The sequence below is a fragment of the Zophobas morio genome, unplaced genomic scaffold (assembly GCF_036711695.1).
Source record: "Zophobas morio isolate AGI-343-1 ecotype UQ-CSIRO unplaced genomic scaffold, CSIRO_AGI_Zmor_V1 ptg000059l, whole genome shotgun sequence".
Taxonomy (NCBI): Eukaryota; Metazoa; Arthropoda; class Insecta; order Coleoptera; family Tenebrionidae; genus Zophobas; species Zophobas morio.
Window position 1 is genome coordinate 96,122 of NW_026972164.1, and position 24,992 is coordinate 121,113.

The following is a 24,992-nucleotide window of genomic DNA, read 5'->3' on the forward strand; positions in this document are numbered from 1 at the left end:
GCTTAGGGTAACCTAAAGTAGTAAATTTTTAATTTTGCTTATCGACCTTTTTTGTAGTGGGTAATAGATAAGTGGGTTAAATTTATCAACAAACCGGGTTTATTATAAATATTATAATTCAGCTTGCATAATAAACTTTGTGTTAACGAACAAGTTTTTATTAACTATAAGTAGCTTAGTTTTCAATTAACTTAGTATAGTAAAAAAAAGTAGCAAAGTTCTACTTCTACTTCGTTAAGGGAAGCCTTCGTTTTTCAGTTTACTTAGTGCTATGAGCAAATCAACATCCAAAGAATTTTTAAATGATTCCTCTTCAATAAGTTCTGAAAATCATGAAGAACAACAAAAAGGAAACTCCGCCTCCATGGATGACCCGGTTAGAGTTAACAACTTTTTTATTTTAATAGTTTCCTTTAAATATAATTTATATACTTGATTGTTTTAAGATAAAAAAATTTAATAGATATACTTATAAATTATAAACAAAAAAAAGTAGCTATCATTTTAACTCTCTATTATAAAACAAATATGCAAATTTCTAAATGAAAAGATTTGAAAGTTAGCTCTAATAAGATTTTCGGATAATACTACGGTCGTTATAGACTGTAAAATATATTAGAATTTATTATTTTTTATGGAGAAACTTTTCATAATACTTTGGATCTCATAATTTATGTAGTAAGACGTATTATATTTTTATTATCCTTTATGAAGCAAAAGACAAAAGGGATTTTAGGTTTTACCAAAATACATATATATTTACTTTTATTGAACTATTTATATATAAGTCTGGAACTACCTCAACTTCCGAAGACTACACTTATGAAGAAAGTTCAAGTTCTAAAGAGGTTACCCAAGACTTCTTTACCTTTAGAATATATCCTCCGAAATTATTATTATAAATACTTATGTCCTAATACTTTTGTTTATATATTTCTATTTGGTAAAATAGCTGGAAGAATACTCTGAAGAAGAAAGTAAAGAGGTGACCATAAAAGTTATTTTTTTAAGTGGATACCGTTTATTTTTCAATAATTTAGAAACCAAAGAAAACTGTTCATTTTCAAAAAGAAGTATTTTTCTTAATTCCAATTGAATATTTTTTGATAACTATGCCCACAGCCTGAACTTGTCAACAAATCAACTTCTTCCTCTTCTGAAATTAGTTCTTCAGTCGAGGAAAACGTAATTATAAACATAACATTCTTTAAATTAAAGTAGGTAAAAAGTTGACTTTGTAGATATCTAATAGAATATAGTTTGTCTACCAGTTTAGGTGTATATTAGAGTTAATTTCAACATAAAAGGTAAATTGACTCATATATATATAAATTTCTAGCGGTCAGCGTCATATAAAGAAGCTCATAACAATTTTTATTATAACATTTCAGTATATTTGATAAAGAAAATTTACAAAAGTTTTTAGCTTAAAAATAAAAAATAAATTGCTCACCCCAAAAGTTAACTGTAGTTTTACTATTAAAAAATATTACCCTGTGCAAATTTTAGAGAATTTTGTTAAATTAAAAATTTTATTTAAATAAAAATTACTTGCCGAAATGAAAAAGGAAGCATATTATTTAAAGCGGTACTTTAAAAAAAAGACAATTATTTAAATTATTATTTTTATACTGGACTTGAAAAAAATAAGGTAAATAGTTAAATTAACTAAATAAAGTTAAAATAATTCGCTGCTAACTATAATATAATTAGAAAAAGATTTCTTTTTTACAAAAGGTAGTATATAAGAGAACACTTTCTAAGAAAAATGACACTCCCACTTATTCTATTCTAAAAAAATAAATTCATAATATTTTTACTTTTAAAATAAAATTGTGAAAATAAAAAAAGTACTATGCATAGACAAAGCTAATAACATACGAAAGATGTTTAATTTAAAATAAGTCATAGCTTACTAGATCTTTTTTAAAATATACCTGAATAAACTTATATTAGTTCTTTTAGCTAATTGAAGTTATGATAAATTTCTATTTTTAATAATTAATTAATAAATATATTAAAAAGAATGATAAAAAACTTTTCAAACGAAGTTTTAATTTGTTTTAGTTTTTAAAGAGCTCATACTTATATTATTATAGAAAAAGAATTGTATTTTTTACTTTATTTTAAAAAAAAATACTCTTTTTACCCTACAACTTTATGAAATTTAATTTTTTTTTTTTTTACATTACTTCAAATTTACATAATAATTGACAACAGAGGAGGAAGATTAATTATATTTTCTTCAATATATAATTAAAGACTCAAGAGGAGTTTAAAGAAGAAGTAATAATCAGGTGTCCAGGTGGAGAAGAACTTAACTTTTTGCTCCCTTCCGATATAAAAGGGTTGTATTTTTTTTATTAGTATCACTACTTTTATAAGTTTTATAAAATTTATTATATTACTCCTAGAGACGAACTTATATCCCTGGTAAAGTATAAATATGAGGAACTTTTTGGTCATGTAGAAGATCTATCGATGAATTTATACGCCATTCGTGGCAGTTCACGTAACTTAAAATAAAAATAAATAAGAAAATAATAGTAATAATAAAAATAAAGGAGAGCTTGTCTCAGAAAATGCATTTGCGCTTCGCGGATTCGGTCCTGTCGGTGACGCTTTTTCAAGGTTTATTATAGTAACTACTGAAAAAAATTCAAAAATTATCTCTATATTTTTAATATTCTACCGACTTAATAATTAGCTTAAACTTTTTAAAAAAAAATATATTTTACGTTTTAACTTTTTTGAACTTTAAGGAGAAAAAGTAGCGTTGCTCTGCAGATGCGCTCCCCGAAAGGGTTGTTATTATGATTACTATTATTATTATTATGGTTATGATTATGATTATTATTATGTTGTATTATAATTATATTATTGTAAACTATAGTACCACTGAGAAACTAAAGGAACTAAAAAACACTCAAAAGCAGAGTACAACTAAACTGAATATAATTTGCTGTGTATATTACTTTCTTATTCTAAAAGTTTTTAATATATAAGAAAATATTGTTTTTGAAGTTTCTTTTGAAGAAAATTACCTCGAAGCAACCGTTTATTGTAACTTTTCTTATTACTATTATTATTACAAGCATTTCACGTTAATAAAACTGTTTTCATTTTAGTAAATGAGCAAGTTTGCATCACTATGACTGCCCCCGAGGGTATTTTCGCACGTGATTTGCTTGGTCTCGTGGAAAGTCGCTGGAGAAAAGAGAATATTTCGTCGGGCCAAAGTAACGTTTACAGCGAAATATCGTTGAGCATACTAATAAGATCACCTTTAGAAGGTTTCATTATTACTATTACTATTATTATTATTATTGTTATATTATTATTATTATCAAGCATTTGCACTGCCTTTAATTGGAAAACCGCTTCTTGAAATAAAGAAGTTGAGCGCAAGTGGAAAGTACGAGAAAGACTTGATTGATTTATATATTATTGAAACTAAAGTAATAATACTTTCAATAATAACAATATTAATAATAATGCTTTACAGTTTGTAGAGGAGTACGTAGCAAACTACCGAACTGCAAAGAACAAAGAGGTATTGTGCCTGGCAAAACTTTGATAGTAAACTTTATAATAATAAACTAGTATAACAAAAACCTTCGCCAATAAACATAAGCATAAAAAGTTTAGCTACACTGGCCACGTGCAAAACGCCAATAACAGTGCAGTCTCTGCGTGACTATGTTATTATTATTATTATTATCAAACCAGATTCTTGAGCTGCATAAGAAGACTGTTCGTTCTATTATTAGCGCCAACGAAGACGAAGCGATAGAGGATTTGATGCGCTCCAAGTTTGGCGAAGTTCCCGTTCTTCCCGGTTATACTTTTTAAAGAGAATAATCAAAAAAAGTATATATTTTTTATTAGAAAAGCAACCAAAACTGATGACAATGAGAGAAGTAAAGCAACTAACGTAACTTTTCTATTAAAAGTAATATTAAGAATAGTAATAACAATAATGAAAGAAAGAACTGTTCATCTGAGGTGGACGATTTTTCAAAGAATGAAACCGAGCTTGAAGTAAATTTTGAAGAGCTGGACTTCCTTCGCCCCGATGCCACGGACTTTCTCTTTGGTAATAATAATAATAATAATAATAATAATAATAATAATAATAATAATAATAATAATAATAATAATAATAATAATAATAATAATAATAATAATAATAATAAATAATAATAATAATAAATAATAATAACAATGAATAGTGTATGCGTTGCACGACTATACAAAGAACTTTTTAGCTAAAAGTGCCTCAGAAATGGTTGCTGCCGGTACTCATTTTTATAGTGCTAAATAATCTTCTTGTATTTTTTGTGTTCACTATAATTCAGGTTACACTTCGCCAGAAGACTTTCTTCTTATTTTCTATAACACGTTACAAAAGTGTGCCATGCGGCAGCACAACCGTTTAGGTGTTTTATTAGTGTTGTTAAGAAAGGTTTTCTGTTTTTATCATTTCTTTATTATGTTCTTCTAAAAGGACTTTTATCGAAATCCACTCAAAACTATGAAGAGCTTTCTAAAGCTCGAAAAATGGTCTGTTATTATTATTATTATTATTATTATTATTATTATTATTATTATTATTATTATTATTATTATTATTATTATTATTATTATTATTATTATTATTATTATTGGCAAAGTTAAAAGACGATAAAGGAGAACTGTTCCTAGAATGGTTACGGAAGTTTGTGGCGATCTTTGTTTCTAGTGTGAACTTTTCTTTAACTTTTACGGATGAAGTTCTGCTTTTATTATTATTATTATGAATATTTTAGTAGTGAGTTTTATTTTGAAGCAACTTTTAGGGATTCTGGAAAGTTCTTCCTACTCGAGCTCTAAAGCTACTGAAAAGCACGACCTGAGCAGAAGAAAGAAAGCTCTGGAGGAGCTTAACGAGGCTTATGAGTGTTTTGATTGGAACCACGTCTATCAAGGTCAGTCATCGATTCGCTTTTGGGAAAACTTTACTGCTTTTCTTCTCTATGATTGGCTATTTCTTCACTATCAATTTTGATTCGATACTATACTTTTATTGAATGGCCAGTTTTTTTCCTGTTAGTTTGAGTTACCAATGTGTTTACTAATGCGCAACATTTTCGTCCATTTCTTATCTCTTTATGTTCTCGTTATTTTATTGGCTCAATGTTTATATAACTCTTAACTCCTTTTCATTGGTTATTTTATGATTGGCGTTTTAAAATTTTTATCCACTGATTAATTAATGCAGTTTACTATTTGGCGCTTTTTTTACCCGTTGAAACTTTTTTCTTTATTTTTAATGAATTATATAATTTTTTTAAATCTTCATGTGCATTCTTTAGTTTGCGTTAAAAAATAAACGAAATTCATTTGCCTTGAATTGGACGCACAACAAAAAATTATTACTTTTTTTATTCCTCTCCTTCACTTATCATTATTTTTCCACGTGGCTAAACTTTTATTATTTTATTTAAATTTATATACTTTTATAATATTTTAGTTTTACTATTATAATTATTATTTGTGCTACAGTTTCCTTTACTTTTGATGATATTTTTAGTTTTTTATCTTTATTTTTACACTGTTACATAATTTAGTTTTATTAAAAATCTTTTTTAAAGGATACACAATTTTCTTTCTGTTAAACTTCACCACTTTATAAACTTTTTTATTTTTATCATGAAGATTTACTTTGTGTGTCGTGAAAAACTTTTTTATATTACTTTTTACAAAACTTTCAATATTTTATTTTTATATAAACTTTTCTTCTTCATTTTATTAATTATTTTCATGAAGTATTGATATTATTTCTAATAATAACAATATTTATAGATTTTTTTTTATTTTTACAATATTTTATTATTCATGTTTATAATTTTTCTAGTCTGATTAAACATTTTCCTATAAAAGAGTTCTTTATTTTATACTTTTCATTAACTTTTTTGCATTCACTGCACCTTCAGGGAGAAACTGGAGCCTACTCAGCAACGTTTCACTGCAAATGCTGCAAAGCGCCTTCAAAGTTTCCGATGCGGAGCACTACAACAGGCAAAAATTGATTCTTTCCTATTTAATTGGTTTATTGTTTTTATTTCCTCTTTTTGATTGACTTCTCTTATACAAATAAGATTGAAAAACTTTAACTTTTTTTTATTATTCACAATTATTCTTATACATTTATTTTTCAAATAAACATGTTTATTATATTTTTTATTTTTTTATGTTTAACAAGTTTCATTAAAAATTTTGCTGGTTCTTGAGTGTATAAAAAAGTTTAGTTAATGGATTTATAATGAATGTATATTGTTTTTTTAATTTTGATTGGTTAAATATATTCATTAAATTATACGATTTTTATTTTTATTAGTAAAACTTTTATTATATTTTTTAAGTTTTTTTTATATAATAAACTTGTTACAATTTTTTTTTATGTTTTACTGTTCTATTAAGTAAATAAAATTTACTTTTTGTAAAGTTTTTATAATTTGTGTATTCTACATTTTTTTTTTCTAATAGTGTTTTAGAAGAACTTCAATTGTTCAATAAAAGGCCGGACTTTTATTATGAAATAATCCGAACTCGCCTTTCTGTAGCTCAAAACGACATGCATCCGGTCTTTACGGAATCAAGCATGAAAGAAAACTACGAAAGGTTTCATTATAATAACAGTTATACATATAAACATAAAGAGAAACAGAAATCTAATGAAAAAATATATATGAAGTCATTAATATAACAGTATTTATAATTATGAAACTCTCGCTCTTTATAAAAAAATAGTGAATAGTATAGTAATCATAACAACGAGGAACTTCTGAAGGGAGATAACAGCGAATCATCGATAATAAATAAAAGTGTTATAATAATAATGATAATAATAAATATTTTAGATGGAAACTTTTTGAAGAAGAAAACTGTCGCGAACTTTATAATAAGGTCCAGCAGAATATCGCCGGCTACAAGTAGAACTACTTTTTGTGATACTTGAATGCAATCATGATTGGCGGAAAAAAGAGAGCACGTGAGACAAACACGAGTATTGACGCGGAAGAAAAAAAGCACCGGAAGCCTATTGGCCAGGACGCTGCGGGCGACCACGTGTCTTATTTCCGGGAGTTTGACCGTTCTTTCGGGATGTTTTTTATTTTTTTTTTTACTTTTTATTATTTTTGTTTTGGTTTAGCTGCTGGACGTTTCTTACCTTCACCGTGACGATCGCCCGTTGAGTATTTATATAAAGTTTGGGGAAAAAAGGTTTACTATTATTATTATCATTAATATTATTACTATTACCACTCATATAACAGTTACGAATCCCCGACATTCCAGCTCACTTCGCTGATTTTTAAAAACGATGCTTTTTGCCGGCCGTTTAGTTTTCTAATTAATAATCCACATGTGCTATTTAGCATAAAAGTTGTGTCGCACGAACAGCAGCAAACCGAACGAAGTAATGAATAATGATAAAGAATATTTTATAATATAAATTGTATAACTCTTTTATGTATTTCCATTAATAAATACTCTTTTTCAGGAAACTACTTATTAGATTATTTCTTTTACTAATTCTTTCATAATTATTTATTGCTCTTTGCTATAAAAAAGTTCTCCAAACAGTAGAAGTAATAATAATTTAATGAAACTTTTATTATATATATTCGAAATATTACAATAATACAATAATTATTAAACTTTTATTATTATATTATAATTACTTTTACTGATATTTTCTAATATAATAATAACGAAACCATCAAGGCAGTACGCTTGTAAGCAAGAGAAAAGTGAAGAAGATGGTTGTGGCTACTCTTCAAGTACTCTTATAACATCATGTTATTGGTTCTTGCGCTTCACTATTTTTAGATACCGGCAGCCGAGCTTTTTCTACACCAGCGCGATTCTTCTGTTAGTTTTATAATAATAATAATAATAATAATAATAATAATAATAATAATAATAATAATAATAATAATAATAATAATAATAATAATAATAATAATAATAATAATAATAACAATAATAATAATAATATACATAAAAAGATGCTAGTTTTAGAAAACTATTACACCATGAAGCCTGAAGGCAGAATGAAAGTCGGAATAAGGCAAGTAGTTTACTATATAATTATAGTAATAATAATGAGAAGTAATAATAAAAGGAAATAAAAATAATAAATAACAATAATATTAATAAATAATAATGAAGCTGCCATTTCAACTACTCGCTTCTCTCACTGGCTGGCTATGCCCAAGTGAGCGGTAAGTTAGCGTTTATCCGATTATATACTTTTTTTCAGTTCTTTTTTCCCAGGACTCGGATTGGAGGCTCCTGAGCGGAAGTTCATACTTTTGTCCACTACCGGAAGTTACATGCTCGCACAGCTTTTTGATGGGCATCGGCAGGCAAAACTTTTTATTATGGTTATTATTATTAATATTATCATTATTTTTTAAGGGAGAAGAGGCGCTTGCAAGTAAAAAAACGGACACTAAAAGTATTTATTATTATTATCATCATTATTATTGTGATTATTATAATTGATTAGAGGAAAAGAAACTAAAGAAGAAGGAAAAACACAACAAACATAAATTCGGTGCGTTATATATTTAAATATTCATTAAAAAAACAGGAAAAAATTATTGGGTTTTCAAAATTCTTCAATATTTTTAATGAATGTAATTAGAAATAAAACGAGTGGCAAAAGTTTCGTGTATTAATAGGAAATATATTATATAACTATAGAAAGTATATATTTTATATATAAACAACTACAAAAAAGTTATTTTAGTAAAATATATAATAGTAAATATATAAAAGTATATTATATACTTCAAACAATAATAAAAAGTAAAAAAATAAATAATAAGAATTATATAAAAGTATAATTTCCTTATTAATTAGAAAAATATATAAGTAAATATAGAAAAGTCGTTTTATCAATATGGAGTTTATAAAAGTTGTTTATCATAAATTTATTATAAAGTTATATAAAGTTTATATAAAAGTAAATATTACAATATAGAAATAATGAAATATATTAAAAACTATTATGAATATAATGAAGAAACAAGGCAAGCATGAAAGTAAAGAAATAAAATAACTATAAAAGTAACAATAATAATAATGAACAAAAAAGTATATCATATCTCTATACAACAATACAAAAAACTACGTAAATATAATAAATAGTGCTACTAATTAAATAGAATATATATAATAATGAGCATAGCTGCTAGTAAGAAATATAAGAAAGTATAATAATGATATAAAACTGGTAATAATAAAACATAACAATATAAAAATATATATAAAAAAGATAAGAAAATATATAAATATAATAAAATATGAACTATAATAAATATTGATGCATTAATAAATAATACATTTTAAGTAAAAAAATAATACTCTACATATAAAGTTTATAAGTAAAATATAAAAAACACAAAAGCATATTACTAAAGAGAAGTAATATGATAATGAATAAAAAAGAATAATAAAAAATTCTAAGTTACAAAAAGTTCATAAAAAATAATGCTTTTATATTAATAAATTTATTAGGAACACAACTGAAATATAATGAATTTCTTAACGACAATAATAATAAAGTTAACAAATTTTAATATAAAAAGAGTAAAAATAATAATAATAACAAAAATGGCTAAACTTTTTTTCTTATGAACTGCAGCAGAACATATTTCACTAAAATTTGGACACCCGCACCGCTTGAAGGTAAAAACTTTATACAAGTTTTTTTTTTTATGGGATATTTTTGGCGTATCAAAGTTAATAAAGTTTCGAGTTTATCTGTAACAATGTTTTACAATATTTTTTTATTTGAGTATATAAGTCTTATCAAAGATTTTTTTAATAATAAACTTTTTTAACAGAAAAAATATTATCAAGAAGACGACAAGAAAAATTTTTTGCTTAACAGAATATTCGTAACGGATAAGAATCCTCCAGTAGTCGATAGGGAAACGCGTATATTATTATTATTATTATTATTATTATTATTATTATTATTATTATTATTATTATTATTATTATTATTATTATTATTATTATTACTATTATTATTATTACTATTATTACTATTATTATTATTACTATTATTACTATTTTTATTATTACTATTATTATTATTGTTATATTTTAGAAATAGTTACTATTTTTAGTATGCATGAAGATTATAAGAGTTATAAAAAGTTTGAGTTGGAGTTTCTTCTGCAAGAAATAAACGTTGGAAAGGTTGTCTATTATTATCATTACCATTATTATTATTGTTGTTGTTATGATCATAGAAATGGCACGATATTTTAGTGGAGATGAGCATTTCGACGAATAATCATTACTGGAGTAAAAAAAGTTTGGAAGATCTTGAAAAGTTATTGGAAAAAGTTCGCGACGAGCATGAGAAAAGCCATTTAGACAGTTCTTATTATTACTTATATTCACAAAAATATAGTAAAACAAAGAAAATTGTGAATATGCATAATATCTTAATATAATGATAATAATAATTGCATTTCTAAAAATAATGATATGTTTAATATTTAGAAAATGTATATTATATAAGAAAAGTTTAAATAATAAGTATATACCACTGGGACAAAAGTACAGTAACAAGTAACCAATGATTTTACTGGAAACGAAAGGGTCACCAATAAATTTACAAGCAATAATAATAATGCAAGAAACTAAAATAGAAAACTTTATTATTAATTCTTATTATTATTATTATTATTATTATTATTATTATTATTATTATTATTATTATTATTATTATTATTATTATTATTATTATTATTATTATTACTATTATTATTATCACTATAGAGGGCTTGTACTCTATTATTGTTGGTCAACTTCATAAACATATAAAAGAAAGACAAGCAAGGTCTCATTTATTATTATTATTATTATTATTATTATTATTATTATTATTATTATTATTATTATTATTATTATTATTATTATTATTATTATTATTATTATTATTATTATTATTATTATTATTATTACTATTACTATTACTATTATTATTATTATTTTATACGAAACTTTTATGAATTTACAGCTTGTCATTATCAAAATTTGAGAAGAAAAAGAAAAGCAGACACGAAAAGGTAAACTTTTCGGAGTTAATCGAAGACTCCTTAAAGGTTTATTATTATTATTATTACTATTATTACTATATTCATTAATTATTCCAGCACTCTCCCCAAAAAGAGGAAGTAGAAAATTATTATGAAAATATGAATGCACTACTTTTTATGCTTTCAAAATTTTTTTGTTCGCAAGCTTGTAAGTTTTATATTACAGACTTTTATTTATTTTTTGTTTTTCCTTTATATTTTGATATCCTTAAGTATATTACTTTATAGTTTTTTACTTTTTAAATATTTTTATATATATTTTTTTATTTTTTTAATTCTGTATAAACTTTTATTATTGCAATCATTTCTGTAGAAAAAAGTTACGTTTTCAGATTTTCGTATACGAAGAAATTCTTGCTTTCTTTATACTAAACTTTATTTTTTATAAAATAAAAAAGTTTTATTGCTTTTATTATTATATACAAAAATTTATGGTATAATAAAGTTTCCAGTACTGTTATTCATATATCCTTTTCTGTTTAATATAACTTTTTATGGCTTTTATTTATATTTTATCCATAAAATGTTATTATTATATTACTATTATATATATTTTTATATATATTACACTTTTTGTTAAATTTTCTAATATAATAAACTTCTTTCTTTAAACTTTTTATATATATTTAAGGCCTTCATGCTTTGCTTTGCTTCGGAGAACTTTATGGAATAAGTTTGTACTATACGCTAACAATTATTATTAAAAAGCTCAAAGGAAAGTTCAGGTAACCTCTAATATCCAAAGTTTTCATTATTTTTATTGATAAGGAGTACATTATTTCAAAAGTTTAGCAAAAAACTGTAAAGTTTCTGAAGACTTTCTTGATTGGTTTGCTCTCTACCAACCATCGCTTGAGCTGCTTTGTGATATGCACAGAACTACCAATCAAAACGCTTCAGACTTTCATAATAATTATATAAAGTTTTGTATTTTTTTAACTATTTTATAAAAATTGTTCCATATAGTAAACTTTTTATTGCCAGTAAAAAAAAGGTTGTAAAAGTTTTTTTTGGTTACTACTAAAATATTCTGTAAACTTGTCTTCACAAAAATTATTTATAATAATTTTTGATAGTTTTATTATGAACTGAAAACTTATTTATACTAGTGTTATATAAATACAACTGATTTATAAATATTTCTTCATATTTACAAAAAATAAGTTAATATTATCTAAAAAAGTATAAAAAAGTTTTCTCAAATATTCAATAAATATAAAAATTCCTGAAACTATAAAAAATTTTTTGGAATATTTTCAGTACCTAATATTATTAGTAAAAGTTATTAAGTATAAGATTTAACGTTTTTACTTTTCTCCTCTAAAGCTGATTGACTGAACTGTCATTTTTTTAATTTTTATTGGCTGCTTCTATTCAGAGAAAGAAGTCTTTGGCTGGCCACTCCAGAAGAACAGGAGTCCTGTCACGCAGCTGTCAAAGAAATTTTTCAGCAAATAGAAAATCGAATCTCCCATGTTGATTATTATTATTATTATTATTATTATTATTATTATTATTATTATTATTATTATTATTATTATTATTATTATTATTATTATTATTATTATTATTATTATTATTATTATTATTATTATATATATAAATAAACAAGTATAAGAACTACTTCCCGTACGGTCGTGGAGGCATCTCAGAGGCCATCAGCATGTACAGCTTATCCCACGAATTCCTCGTGGCTGCTGGTTGTAATTTTTATTCATTATTTTTCTTGACCTTCTATTGCTTTTGGCCCACAGGAATTTTTACCGACGAACTTATAGAAAAACTAAAGGAAGCTTTATTTGTACAGCTTTTTCTTATTTTTCAATTTGTGATTATTATTATCATTATTATTATTTAGACTTCTTGTCAGGAAAAATACGTGCAGTTGAGAGGGACTATTCGAGCTGATAAAAGTGGCCGCATGGAAGCGGTAGAACTCTTAAATTTGTGCAACCTAATATTTTTGGAGCTTCGCGGTTATTATTATTACTATTACTATTACTATTATTATTATTATTATTATTATTATTATTATTATTATTATTATTATTATTATTATTATTATTATTATTATTATTATTATTATTATTATTATTATTATTATTATTATTATTATTATTATTATTATTATTATTATTATTATTATTATTATTATTATTATTATTATTATTATTATTATTATTATTATTATTATTATTATCATATGTAGACGACAAGCAATACTTCTCTGAACCATTTTATTCGTGTATTGATCTTCTTCTTCTTAACTTGAAGTGCTTCATTCAGTCCTACTCGCTGGAACTTTTGGAATATCTTTCCTACAGCGACAAGGCAAACTCTATATACTCTGCTTTCATAATAAAAAGTGTATAATTTTTAAATACGATCTTATATGTCCTTATGGATAGGACTATTATTATTATTATTTATTCTAGAAAGATCCGTGCTTAATAGAAGTTTACTTGAAGCTGAAGGAAATCGAAAATGAATTTTCTTACATCGGAGAGGTCAACTTTGCTCCAATCTTCATCGAGTTTGAGCCAGTCATCAAGCAGTGGATGCTTAGAAGTTCGGTATACAAAAATTATAAAATATTAATATATATTTATACATAAAAAATTGTGAAACATGTATAAAATATTGGGGAGTTGTAAAGATTGGATTCGAAAATTATCATTGGTTACATTAGATGGGGAGCTATTTCGTATTGGCTAATTTTTCCACAAAGAAACCTACAAAACAGAATATTTTTTTACTGGCTGTAAAATGTTTATCAATTTTATAGTGAAAAAAACAAAATAATATATAATAGCTGAATAATAATAACTAAAAAATTTTTTAAAGTTTTGCAAGAAAAATGAAGAAGTAAATATTTAATGCAGACAATAGTTTGATTACTTTTAATGAATTTTTAATATATAAAAAGTCTGATTTTGCTATAAACTTTATTGTTCTCCGCTAAAAAATATTCATTGTTTGCTGTGAAGAACTTAGCAAAGGAATGGATCATGCGCGCCGTGGCCATCAACCAATCAAGTACGTTCGAGGCCACCGACACGCTAACTATCAAACACTCTTCCTCAGTGGTGGATTTTTTCTGCTTTGCCAATGAAGTACCCAAATAATGTTTATTACTATTTGTTATTATGACCATTATTATTATTATATATACATAAATTTTTGATATTTATTAAATGTTGACTTTTATAATTTTGAAAGACATATAAAATTCTGCGGACTTTGGATTGGAAAGAAACAGAAACACGTACAAAACTAGACTTGGAAATGGTCATAATAAGTAATAACAATAGTAAGAATAGTAATAATAATAGTACTGTAGATGGAGTTTGTGTGCAACTCTTCCCAGACGTACGCCTCCGAAGTTGTGAATAATATTCGAGTTTACTTAAATACTCAGAATAATGATCTGCCAAAAGTTTATTATTATTATGATTGTTATTTCTATAACTGGCTCATATTATTAATTTGGCAGGTGTTAAGGTTCTGGACTTTGGAGTACTTTTTTGCCCTAAACAACGTTTACGTGATGAGCAGCGAATCAGAGGCTCTCATCAAGGCTCTTATTGATGATTTGATATACATCGAAACGGAGATGAACGTTATATACATTTCATTATTTTTTGGCGCTTCACTAACCACTTGGTGTCACCTTACTAGAAAAAAGTTGCTCGTCGAGGCGCCCACGTGACTCTTTTGCCTGGGATGAACAGTTTGGCCGCTCCCAGCAAAAATAAGAACGACCCCCTGCAGGGCAGTGACGATTACGCGGCGCTTTCAGAATCCAATAGGCGGGCGCTAAAGACGCTGCTCGACCAATATTACGCCTCTATTGAAAATAGTTTAAAAGTTTTAGTTATCAACGTGATCAGGACGGTATATTATTATTATTATTTTGTTGTTGTTGTTATTATTATTACTATTATTAAATTAATATTATTTTATTATACATAGATGGACTCGACCATAGAAAAAAACGTCTCTCGTCTGCTAAAAGGAGCGCTCTCCATTGTAACTTTTCTTTATTCCTTTAACTTTCTATAGTTTTCTGCTAAAATAATTTTGAGCGAAGGAGCTCGGTCCAGACACTCCCGAGGAGAGCTTCCGCGACGTTTCTCAGTCGTTCATTGGACCGCTTTTTGACTTTCTGGACGACCGTTTGCTCTTGCTCTCCACTAATCTCTATGATGCTATATTCAAAAAAATTCTATTGGTGGCTTAATTTTTTTATTATTTACTGGATAACTTTAACATTTCCTTCTGGTTTATTTATAGGAACTTTCACAGGAATGTTAATGATTTAGTATAAAAGTTTCGTTAGTATTTAGTTGTGAATGTATAAGTTTACTATTAGCATGGAATATTTACTTGTTAAACTCACAACTTTTAAGTATATTAGAAGTGTGTTTGTTTAGTGATTGTTAATATTAATAATACGAAGCATACAATAAATATATATTTCTTTACTTTTTAATAAAAATTATTACTGTAACAGACTTTGTGGAAGCGAATAGCATTGATAGGCTGCGCTTTTACTTGTCCTGATTATTCTCAACGCAAAGAACGCTGCATTGATTCGTTCATTGGAAACTCATGCTACTCATTGGTGCTTGACACACTCGAAGTATGTTTTTATTCGCGACCTAAAATGAGAAATATTATAGAATGATTATGGTTGGTGTTTCTTTTCACTATTTATATTGAAATATGCTTATTGATGATGATTGGTTTGCGTATTCTTCTTTTCATAATTTGTTTATTTTTGATATGAAATATAAAATTGAGCACTTTTGTATTGTATTTTTATTTTTTTAATAATTTTTTTATGCTATAAATATTTTTTTAGCTTTTTATTTTTTTTTAAAAAATTTATGTTTTATGTTGTTTTGGACCACTGTGATATTGAAACTTAGTAGTTTTTTACATTTCCTAGTATTATCACAAACCTTTTATTTAGTAAAAATTCGTCATTATCGGTTTTTTTTTAATATCTATTTTTTATTAAAACTTTTCACTATTTTTTTGTTTACTTTAAAGGATATTAATCTTCTACTTCTACTTCGCTAATAAAAACCTTTTTATAACTTCACTTTTATTTTCTTCAAAAATACTTTTTTTAACAAACAAACTTTATTATAAGTTTTATTTTGCTTTAAAACTTTTTTATTTTTTTGTTCATTTTTTAAATTTACTTTTTATATAACATTCGTAATCATTACAATTTTAATAGTGCATAAAAAACTATTTTTATGCTGGCGGAATCGGCTTGAGTCAAGAGCAAGTTGGTTTCATTCGTCAATTATTATGATTGCCAATGGCTTAATTTCTTTATTATAATTTTTAACTGAGCAGTATTAAGTAGTTGATGAGTTTTGTGCTTCAAAATTAACTTTTTATAATTTTTTTGTGATACACTTTCTATTTTACATTAATCAATAATAATTTATAGAAAATAATTTTTTTTAATAAATTTAGCTGGAATGCGAGGAGTATTACAATTTGCTCAACATCTTAAAGTTCTGCGCGACAACAACTGAAGATCTGATCAGCAGTTTACTATTTATTTTACTTATCCAGTTAGAATAGCACTTTTTAGTAATCGTCTATTCATAACAAAAGTTTATGAGCTTAAAAAGAGCGAACTTGCTCTTCAGGTTTTGAAGAACAGAGTAAAGTGTGAAGCTGCCATGAAGTTTCTCGAAAAAGAAGACGGTTCACTCAAAAAAGCAAGCTAAAAAAACAATGAAAGTTATATACTTTTTATTTCAGGCGTCCGTTATGATTATGAGAGCCATCCGCGATATGAATTCTTCCGCTAATCCGTAGCAGAATAAGAAAACTTCTTTATAAAAAAAAAATATAAACCAAAAATTGTTTTTTTTTAATGCTTCTGATACGCGCGTTTATTCCTTTGTCGTAGAGCCAGGTGGCAGCAATGCGATTGATCGTGGAAGCAGTATAGATAAATCGCTTTGCAGCAGGCATGCAGTAGCACTAGTGAGTGGTAGGGAGCGCCCTTCCTTCTCTAAACTTCGTATAAAACTTACAGATTCTTCAGAATTTAGTGGAAAGAAAACACTCAATACTATAAACTGGCTACAACATTGAAGTTGGTGTATGTTTAGATTTTAATACGATTTTGACTGATACAAAAATTTATTAGTATTCAGCTTCCTTTTTTATAAGTGTATTATTCGAGTGGTATCAATACTCCACATCCCATTACGGACTTAAGTAAGTGGCTTACTAGCATGTTACTAGTATGCTAATCAACACTACCTCCTAGTCTAAACCCCTTAACAATACTTTTTTACCAAATTTAAAAACTTATTATTTACCTTCAAGTTAATAGAAGCTTAAAAAAGGCATGGAGGCAGGTTATACCTGCAAAACAAAACTTATCTTACATGTACGGACGCTAGTGGTTTTTTTTTTTTAAAAGTCAATAAAAATTTTCGTTGTATAAGTTAGTTGACTCCCAAAAATGTTCAAGGATTGAGAAACACTCGTAGTAAGCTGGTGTACAATTGAATTGAAATAATTTAATAATCATTGAGCAAGAGTAGAAAAGAGCAACAATTTTTAAATAAATGTAAGAGCTGACGCAATTAACTGGAACACGTTAACGAAATCTGCTAAGTTGCTCAATTAAGTTTCTGTGGAAGGTTAGTAGCAAAGACGACCCCGCAGAATCAATGGTGGATTCAATGAGTAATGGTTCCTATGGTCTATTACTTGATCCGAGGATGCAGGCTTGATCGTGTCTCGTTCGACTGAGCTTGTAATAGTATCGGTACTACCGTACCGGTAGCTTGTGTAGCGGCTTCGGCTTCGACTCGGGCTATTGGTACTATTAATATAGTGCCTCTACTATATAGACTATAGGTAACTATTCTATATATATGGCGCCGCTCCCAAGAATGTACGAGTCATCTACAAGAAATAATGGCGGATTTACGTCTGATTAAAGTAATAAGGATGGTAAAAGGAAGAATTTTTAAATTTTTCTAATATTTAGATAACAATTTCCAATAGCTTAGTAACTGCAGGGATTAAAACGGTTCCTCTTTACCTTCTGGTTTAATCCATATTAACTATATTACAGGAAATCTTATGACCTAGCTATCTGATATTTTCATACAAAGACAACTTTCTGCCAAATTTTTTACAAAGTAGAGCATTATGCAGTTCAAGTATTACTGGTGTAAACTCATCCTTTCTGATCTCAGTAGTTCCACTTCTACTTAAATCAAATTTTCAAGGTATTGCGGTTTTAAAATAATATCGTAATTAAGAAAACTGAGGTGTTTCTTTGTTAGCTCCACAGAAGATAGCAATCCTTCAATTACTAAACCTAAAAGTAGGTACGCTGTATTATAGACAAAACAGTATAACTAGTGAGGTAACTTTAACTTATCCTGTAATAAAGGAAAACTTCTCATCCATTTAATAACATTTTTTTTTTACAAGATGTAAAGTATCACCTATGACACCCTTTGGCCAAGTAATGCTGGTGCATTAGAGATTAAGTAAGCTAACCACAATCAGAATTGGTGTTTTTCGATTATTGCTGGGTAAGAGCCGTTTTTAAAGTATTAAGATAAGAAAGCTTACAAAACCTACCATGAGTTCTACAATACATAAATAGAGCCCAAAGCTCTGTTCTTCTAGATTAAGACAATGACTTACACATAGCACCATCCAGTGAAGGCTAACTCGTGTATTGGAGTTTGGGACGCACTGACACAGTATATCAGGGACCTCTCTAGGAAAGAAGCTTAAAAAGCTCCTGAGAGTGTGCCTATGATAAATTTTAAAATTTTCCTTAAATTACCAGCTATTCCTCATTAGAGCTATTAGCCTGAATACCAGAACTGGACCCGTACGGATTCCCAAACGAGAAATCAAAAGCAAATGTTAAGAGAGAAATTACGAAATATTAACAATAATTATATGTGTGTGTTAGTTTCTTGTTAACATTTATCAAAGGTAGTAACACAAAATTTATAAACGAATTACTTTAACTAAGATCACTCAATATTTATTTGTTAAAGCTAGTCCCGGCCAACTATTAAGTTTTAGCATAGCTGAGGTGGGCAGAAACAAACAATGGCAATTTTTGTGAGCTATGGTGGCGGCCTGCAGTATGTTTTTTATGCAAAAGTTATAACATATTTAAAATCTCCGCCGGTTCTTTAATTTGCAATATTAACCGGTCACCGTAGTTTTGTAAAATTCAATTTTTGGTTAGTTTAAGATAAATGTCACATGTGTTCAACAAGCCTCCAATTTCACAATGGTTGTTGAAGTATAACTGCAAAGCTATTCAATAAAATTGATTTTAGTATATCATTACAGCTTTAGTACAGTTGGGCCATTGAACTATTCGCGACGAAAAGAAACAAATAAATAAACTATTTATATTAAATATTATTCTCGTCAGTTAAATAAGACTTAACAATGTAAGCAAAGTAGAGCAGCGTTATAAGCCAAACTACCAACATAGTAGCTGCCTTGTAATTCGTTATAGTTTCCAGCCTACGTGAACTAAGTTTAATGAAGAGAACGCACGATAACTAGTCGTGCAGATTAAAATAAACAAAACAGTAAGTTTGCTATAAATCATTACAAAAAATTTATACATTAAATATTTCCGAATGACCATTTTCCAGCCATGTGTCATTAGTCAGTAAAAATAATTAGCAAAAACAGTTCCGATATCGGGAAAAATTCAAACTAGCTTCTGTAAATAGCAATTATACTAAGCAAACTACAATAGATATATACCAATACCCCGATTTCACCAAGCTAAGGTACTTGGAAAATTACCTTTAACATAAAAATTTTTTCTTTCAAAGTCTAAAATATATCATTTACTTCTATAAAAAGTTTGGTATTTTTTAGAAAGCCCGACAGGCACCTAAATTTACTATTTATGTTAGGTCTTTAAAAGTTTAAATTTACTATTTAACTTTAACATGTATTCAGATGTTGCATATTACTGTGCAGCGATTAGATTATTTTGCTCTTGCGCCTGCTAAAAGCCGGTAGAGACAGCAGAACCCTTGACTAGCGTGGTAGTCTCTCAGGTCTTGTCAAATTGTTAGTTACAATTATTATAAAACATCCTGCATAGTTTTTATTAAATATTTCTTCACGGTTTCGTGTTTGAGCAGGTGACAAATTTTATCCAAATTAGTTACATCTAGGTTTCTTCTGTTTAAGTTCATTTCGTCTTTTCCCTATTAATTAATTTTGTGGCCGTCATTTTGCTTATACATATTATTAAAAAATAATATAATTTATGACTCGATGAAAATAAATAGTATTTAGGCGAACTGTAGCAGGCTTTAAATTAAGTAATGCTTATAGCAAGAAAGCAGTCAATTAATATCTTTTTCTGCCACATTAGGTATTCTCAGATTCTTTTTTTTTAAATAAAAATCGATAACGGCTGGTAGAAAGTTAAAAAAGCAAACCAATAATTTTTTATCTTTATGGTCATACTAGGACTTGATACCCTAGTAATGATTTCCTGCCTTCTTAGGGTGGGCATTCACTTTCTGGCGAGGTAGGAAAACTAGCAGACAAAAACAACTTAGAAACAATTATTATGATATAGCAATTATTTCTTTGGCTGCAGCTGTAAAATTATTAACTTTAAATAACATTCAAAAGAAAGGGCATTAGCTAAACCACTATTTTAGACTCTTCGCCAATTTTGGCCTTTTAAATATTGTTATTTTTATGTAGGTTGATACCGTACCTTCAATATCACAAGGATGCATACTCCCCCCGAAACCACTAACAACGGGGAATCCCTCAAGAATTCAAACACTATCTACTAAAATTTATGAGGGCAAGTTAAATCTACCCAACTGTCAAATACAGAAAAAAGGAGTGCTGAGTCGGTGAGACGGAGACACACAACATTGAGTTTGCACGCCAATGCATCTAATCGGTGAGCTGCGACAATACAATCCCGGTATGATAGTGCGCGATGTGCCTCAAACCGACAATCCCCCGCCCTGCTCCCCTACCCACCCACACACAAAGGGGGATGCCCTATACGCAGTGGATACGGTGATTTGCTCCTCGTCTACCTAGAATGACTTGCTATCCTTATTGTGTCAGAGTCTGCAGTGCTAACCCTTCGTGTCGTCACTAGTAAATTATTATGCGGTTGTGCAAAACTTCCTTTCTTAGGAAGAAGGGTACTGCACCACCACTAGCTAGCCGTTGAAGACAAAATAATGTCATGCTCTTCTCAAAATGGCGGTCGTACGTAAACAATGCGCAAGCGAGGTCAAGATGGTGTATGCTTTACTTTGTGCTTGAAGCAAACTTGCGTTGCGCAACAAGCAGTACTTCCATGTGTTGTGTTCCCGCTAATCATGGCATAAGCGTCTGCTGCCCAGGTAGACTAGCTGCTACGCGTTATGATGGGCGCATCGTGGTTTGTTAAAGCAATGTTTTACAGCAAGACCTTCCAGATCGAGCTTTTGCTATCGTTTTTCAACGCAATATTATCGCCGTCCTCAAACGACTTCCCAGGTAATCCATCAGTGTAATACTGGCAAAAGAACAGTTACGATCCATGGGCCAGCGCACGCTACCGGCTAACAATAGCTCTCTCTTTTGACTTTAAGAGCATTACCCTAACTAGCTCGTAAGTTCAAGTCTTTTCGGTGACACAATATGCTGAGCTACCCGATATGTTTAGGCCTCTAGTATTTAAACGGTATCATAACAGTAAGTATCGTACTAAGTTCATTCACTTCTATAACACACTTAAAACCCGCCATTTTAAAAAAAAGTTATGAAAAGCAGTACCAACTCCAGGATAATTACCCTGAATACTAAAAATATTTTAAAGACAACAACGACGGTGGTATTATTAGATTATATGTGTTTATTACTATTGAAAAAGTATTAAGAAGCTGAAGGCTTTAGCAAAACCTTTTTTCCCCTTTCTTATGTACACAATTTTATATACTTTACTTATTATCCACTTATTTATATATATAACTAATTAGGTGCGTATCGTTAACAAACTATATGTTGATTTTTACTTTTATACTATTCAGACTGTTTTTAACTCTTAGCAAAGCTTAAATAAATCAGGATGACACTTAAAACTCCATTAAAGGCTACTAGCTTTCATACGAACTAAGATATAAGGGTAAACTTTTGGGAGTACTAATTTAATATAATTGTATCTACGCCTAATTATCCTATTCTGTATAAACATAATGGAGTTTATAAATATTGTTTTAAAGTTTCACTTTAGGGGAGCAAGTTAGGACCTAAACGGAACTTCATATGTAACACTCCTTTTTGTGAAAAGTTTTTATAGGAAACTTTTGGGCTTTACTTATATATAGTAGAGTGTACGAAAGGAATGTATCGAAATTTAAAAGGATTAAACTGATATATTGGAGATGGAACAAGTTTTAAATCAACTTCTCAGCGTCAAAGCGACAACAGTGTTCTTAATTTCTTTTATTATTCACTTCCAAAATTAAGTTTAAACCTCTCTCTCTCTTTCTTGGGTAAAATTCGATATTCAAGGAATTTTATAGGATTTATCTGTAATCCAAAAAACTTCAACTTCAGGACGAGTGAGTTTCTGTCTACCAATCCACTTCTCGGCCCTTTGCGGCATACTGTAATATTGTTTCGAACAAAATTTAAGGTTAATTTTTGTACATAAGGATTACATTTTCCGTATTTCTTTGTCAGTGATTTCTGCATCAGGGTTTCCTTATACTCAACAACTCAACTTTAATTTTTTTTTTTTATATCATTTTCGCACCCAACTAGTCTCCTGTTACTTGCCGAAAAATATGTGTTTTTTTTCTACGAAAACATATAACTTTATTTAAAACCTAGTCTAAATAGTTTTTTCTTTCAACTTATTATTATAAATTCTGATTTCCCATTAAAAGTTTAACAAAAACATCAATATTCAAAACGTTTAAGATTTTTACTATAAACGTGGCTTCTTTTTTTAAAATTACCTGTCTTAAGCGGCAGACTTGCTTGTTTTTTAATTTGCGTTAAGTAACTGAGCTTTAGATAGCCGTGCCCACTGTATAACTGTTACACGCATCTAAAAGAAAGTCTTCTAGGAAACCAAAAATTTAAAAAACCAACATTAAACTCAGTTTTTTTTTCTTAAGAAAGGCTTAGAGAATTATATATCCGTAAACAGCGGTCCGAATTTTAAGTTAAAAAATACAAAAGAAGTTTTTGTAGATCAAAAAAATAAAGAACTGAGATTAGCTTCGTCATCCCTTTAATGATATTTGTAACTATAATAATTTTGATAAAGGGAAGAGGAAAGGAAGTCTGTTGCTTATGTGTAAATTTAATAAATATAATAAAAAATTGAAACTATTTTTATTATTTTTATTATGCTGCTATTTTTTAAAGCAGGTAAAAAGATGTATCCCCTAATTTTGTCAGAATTAACCTTTAACTAACGGTATGCTTGCTGCTCAGAGCGAAACCTACTCAATAAAAAAAAGTTTAATAATATTACACATAAGCTTTAGATCGGTAACATAATTATATACATGGCAAATTCTACTACAAGTTACACTCATCAGATATAAAATTACTATTAAATATTTTTCTTTAAAAAAAATTAATTAAATTTAAGACACTAACTTAGTCTTCTTTGCTTTATTAATATAAAAATAGCAAAACTGAGGTTTTTATAGAATACTTGTTTCTAGCGGATCCGAATCGTCTTCTAAATCTTTTTCTCCTCTGAATAATATTTTATAAAAGTGCTAGACATCTAAATTATTAACAACTCAGCGAAATACAACAATAATTCTGACCTCATATACTATCAATGCTCCCAGCAAAAATAACAATTGCTCTAAATGAATTATTTCTCGAATAACAAAAGTAGTACTTCCAGGTAAACTGGAGAAGTACAAAAAGGTTGCAGAAAAAAAAGAAAACACAGCACTATTGTATAGTACAATGGATATTACTTTTTCCTCTTCATGATCCTTTGCTAATTAAAGTATAGGAGATAATAAGTAATTTAAAGACAGGTTGTAAACATTAATTTTAGGAGTAATAATAAAATATAAAAATTAGCAATTTAACTTGGGGTTGTTTTTAAAAATAAAATTATTATAAAACCAAAAAAAGGAAAGTAATAAAAAGATTTAAAAATAGTATATAATATAAGTGGTGAAAGAAAAATATTTTTTAACTACTATGTAAGAATTGAAAAACAGAGTAAAAAATACAAACGATGTTATGAGATGTAGTATATCATAACCTAATTGTAATAAAAATATTCCAAGGAAAGAAACAATTGCTTGGACTACTTCTACTATATAAAATCTGAAGCTTCTTACGCAACGAGTTTCATACTCATCGCCTCCACTTAGCGAATTGGGCAAAAGAAACAGTGCGGAACCTCCCAAGTATAATATTTATAGTACCACGTGAATTCGGTATGCGATATACATTTACTACGAACTTCGAAGCTTTTCTAATATAACCAACGCTTATACACAAAATAAATATCTCGTTACTTTCTTTTTCTGAGACGGTCCAGTAAATTAAATAACTTGACATTATAATAAGTGCCGCGCATAATACAGCGAGATCTGATAATTATATATAACCAAAGGGTATATATTCTATAGAAAAAGCAAAGAAGGCTACGAGTGTATACCTAATAATATTCTTTTTTGCTTTAAATAGTTGACTCTATAAATTCTAATGTATAAAGGAGCAACAACGAGAACCCAGCCAATATTATATAACCAGTTCGTC

At 27.8% G+C, this 24,992-nt stretch overlaps 2 protein-coding genes and 2 long non-coding RNA genes across 4 annotated transcripts; 2 read left to right on the forward strand and 2 right to left on the reverse strand.

The window, feature by feature from the left end:
* The first annotated feature begins 1,045 nt into the window (after positions 1-1,045).
* On the forward strand, positions 1,046-7,195 carry LOC135143458 (uncharacterized). Its single transcript, XM_064075319.1, has 23 exons — positions 1,046-1,073; positions 1,123-1,185; positions 2,263-2,348; positions 2,415-2,512; positions 2,565-2,631; positions 2,763-2,804; positions 2,894-2,937; positions 3,007-3,063; positions 3,129-3,293; positions 3,352-3,458; positions 3,506-3,553; positions 3,730-3,838; positions 3,889-3,934; positions 3,987-4,096; positions 4,233-4,298; positions 4,359-4,439; positions 4,508-4,563; positions 4,674-4,772; positions 4,829-4,967; positions 5,976-6,060; positions 6,529-6,663; positions 6,903-6,974; positions 7,027-7,195. Exons 4-23 carry the CDS (start codon positions 2,482-2,484, stop codon positions 7,193-7,195), a joined length of 1,728 nt encoding a protein of 575 aa, XP_063931389.1. The 5' UTR covers positions 1,046-1,073; positions 1,123-1,185; positions 2,263-2,348; positions 2,415-2,481.
* Positions 7,196-7,213: 18 nt separating this feature from the next.
* LOC135143456 (uncharacterized) lies at positions 7,214-17,024 on the forward strand. Its single transcript, XM_064075317.1, has 36 exons — positions 7,214-7,266; positions 7,320-7,462; positions 7,771-7,826; positions 7,876-7,917; positions 8,055-8,116; positions 8,218-8,270; positions 8,323-8,414; positions 8,467-8,506; positions 8,558-8,605; positions 9,698-9,741; positions 9,900-9,993; positions 10,169-10,260; positions 10,314-10,443; positions 10,849-10,909; positions 11,090-11,174; positions 11,226-11,316; positions 11,800-11,893; positions 11,956-12,090; positions 12,547-12,643; positions 12,781-12,868; positions 12,923-12,969; positions 13,027-13,144; positions 13,378-13,499; positions 13,604-13,741; positions 14,156-14,281; positions 14,388-14,456; positions 14,509-14,604; positions 14,662-14,787; positions 14,847-15,062; positions 15,141-15,197; positions 15,259-15,399; positions 15,682-15,810; positions 16,417-16,467; positions 16,662-16,737; positions 16,806-16,898; positions 16,956-17,024. Exons 3-36 carry the CDS (start codon positions 7,806-7,808, stop codon positions 17,003-17,005), a joined length of 3,024 nt encoding a protein of 1,007 aa, XP_063931387.1. The 5' UTR covers positions 7,214-7,266; positions 7,320-7,462; positions 7,771-7,805; the 3' UTR covers positions 17,006-17,024.
* Positions 17,025-20,352: 3,328 nt separating this feature from the next.
* On the reverse strand, positions 20,353-20,994 carry LOC135143454 (uncharacterized). Its single transcript, XR_010282787.1, has 4 exons — positions 20,953-20,994; positions 20,666-20,766; positions 20,526-20,611; positions 20,353-20,428 (listed from the first exon to the last, which is right to left on the reverse strand). It is a non-coding gene; the product is annotated as an uncharacterized LOC135143454 (long non-coding RNA).
* A 2,645-nt stretch (positions 20,995-23,639) lies between these two features.
* LOC135143452 (uncharacterized) lies at positions 23,640-24,216 on the reverse strand. Its single transcript, XR_010282786.1, has 3 exons — positions 24,035-24,216; positions 23,917-23,983; positions 23,640-23,698 (listed from the first exon to the last, which is right to left on the reverse strand). It is a non-coding gene; the product is annotated as an uncharacterized LOC135143452 (long non-coding RNA).
* Positions 24,217-24,992: the final 776 nt, after the last annotated feature.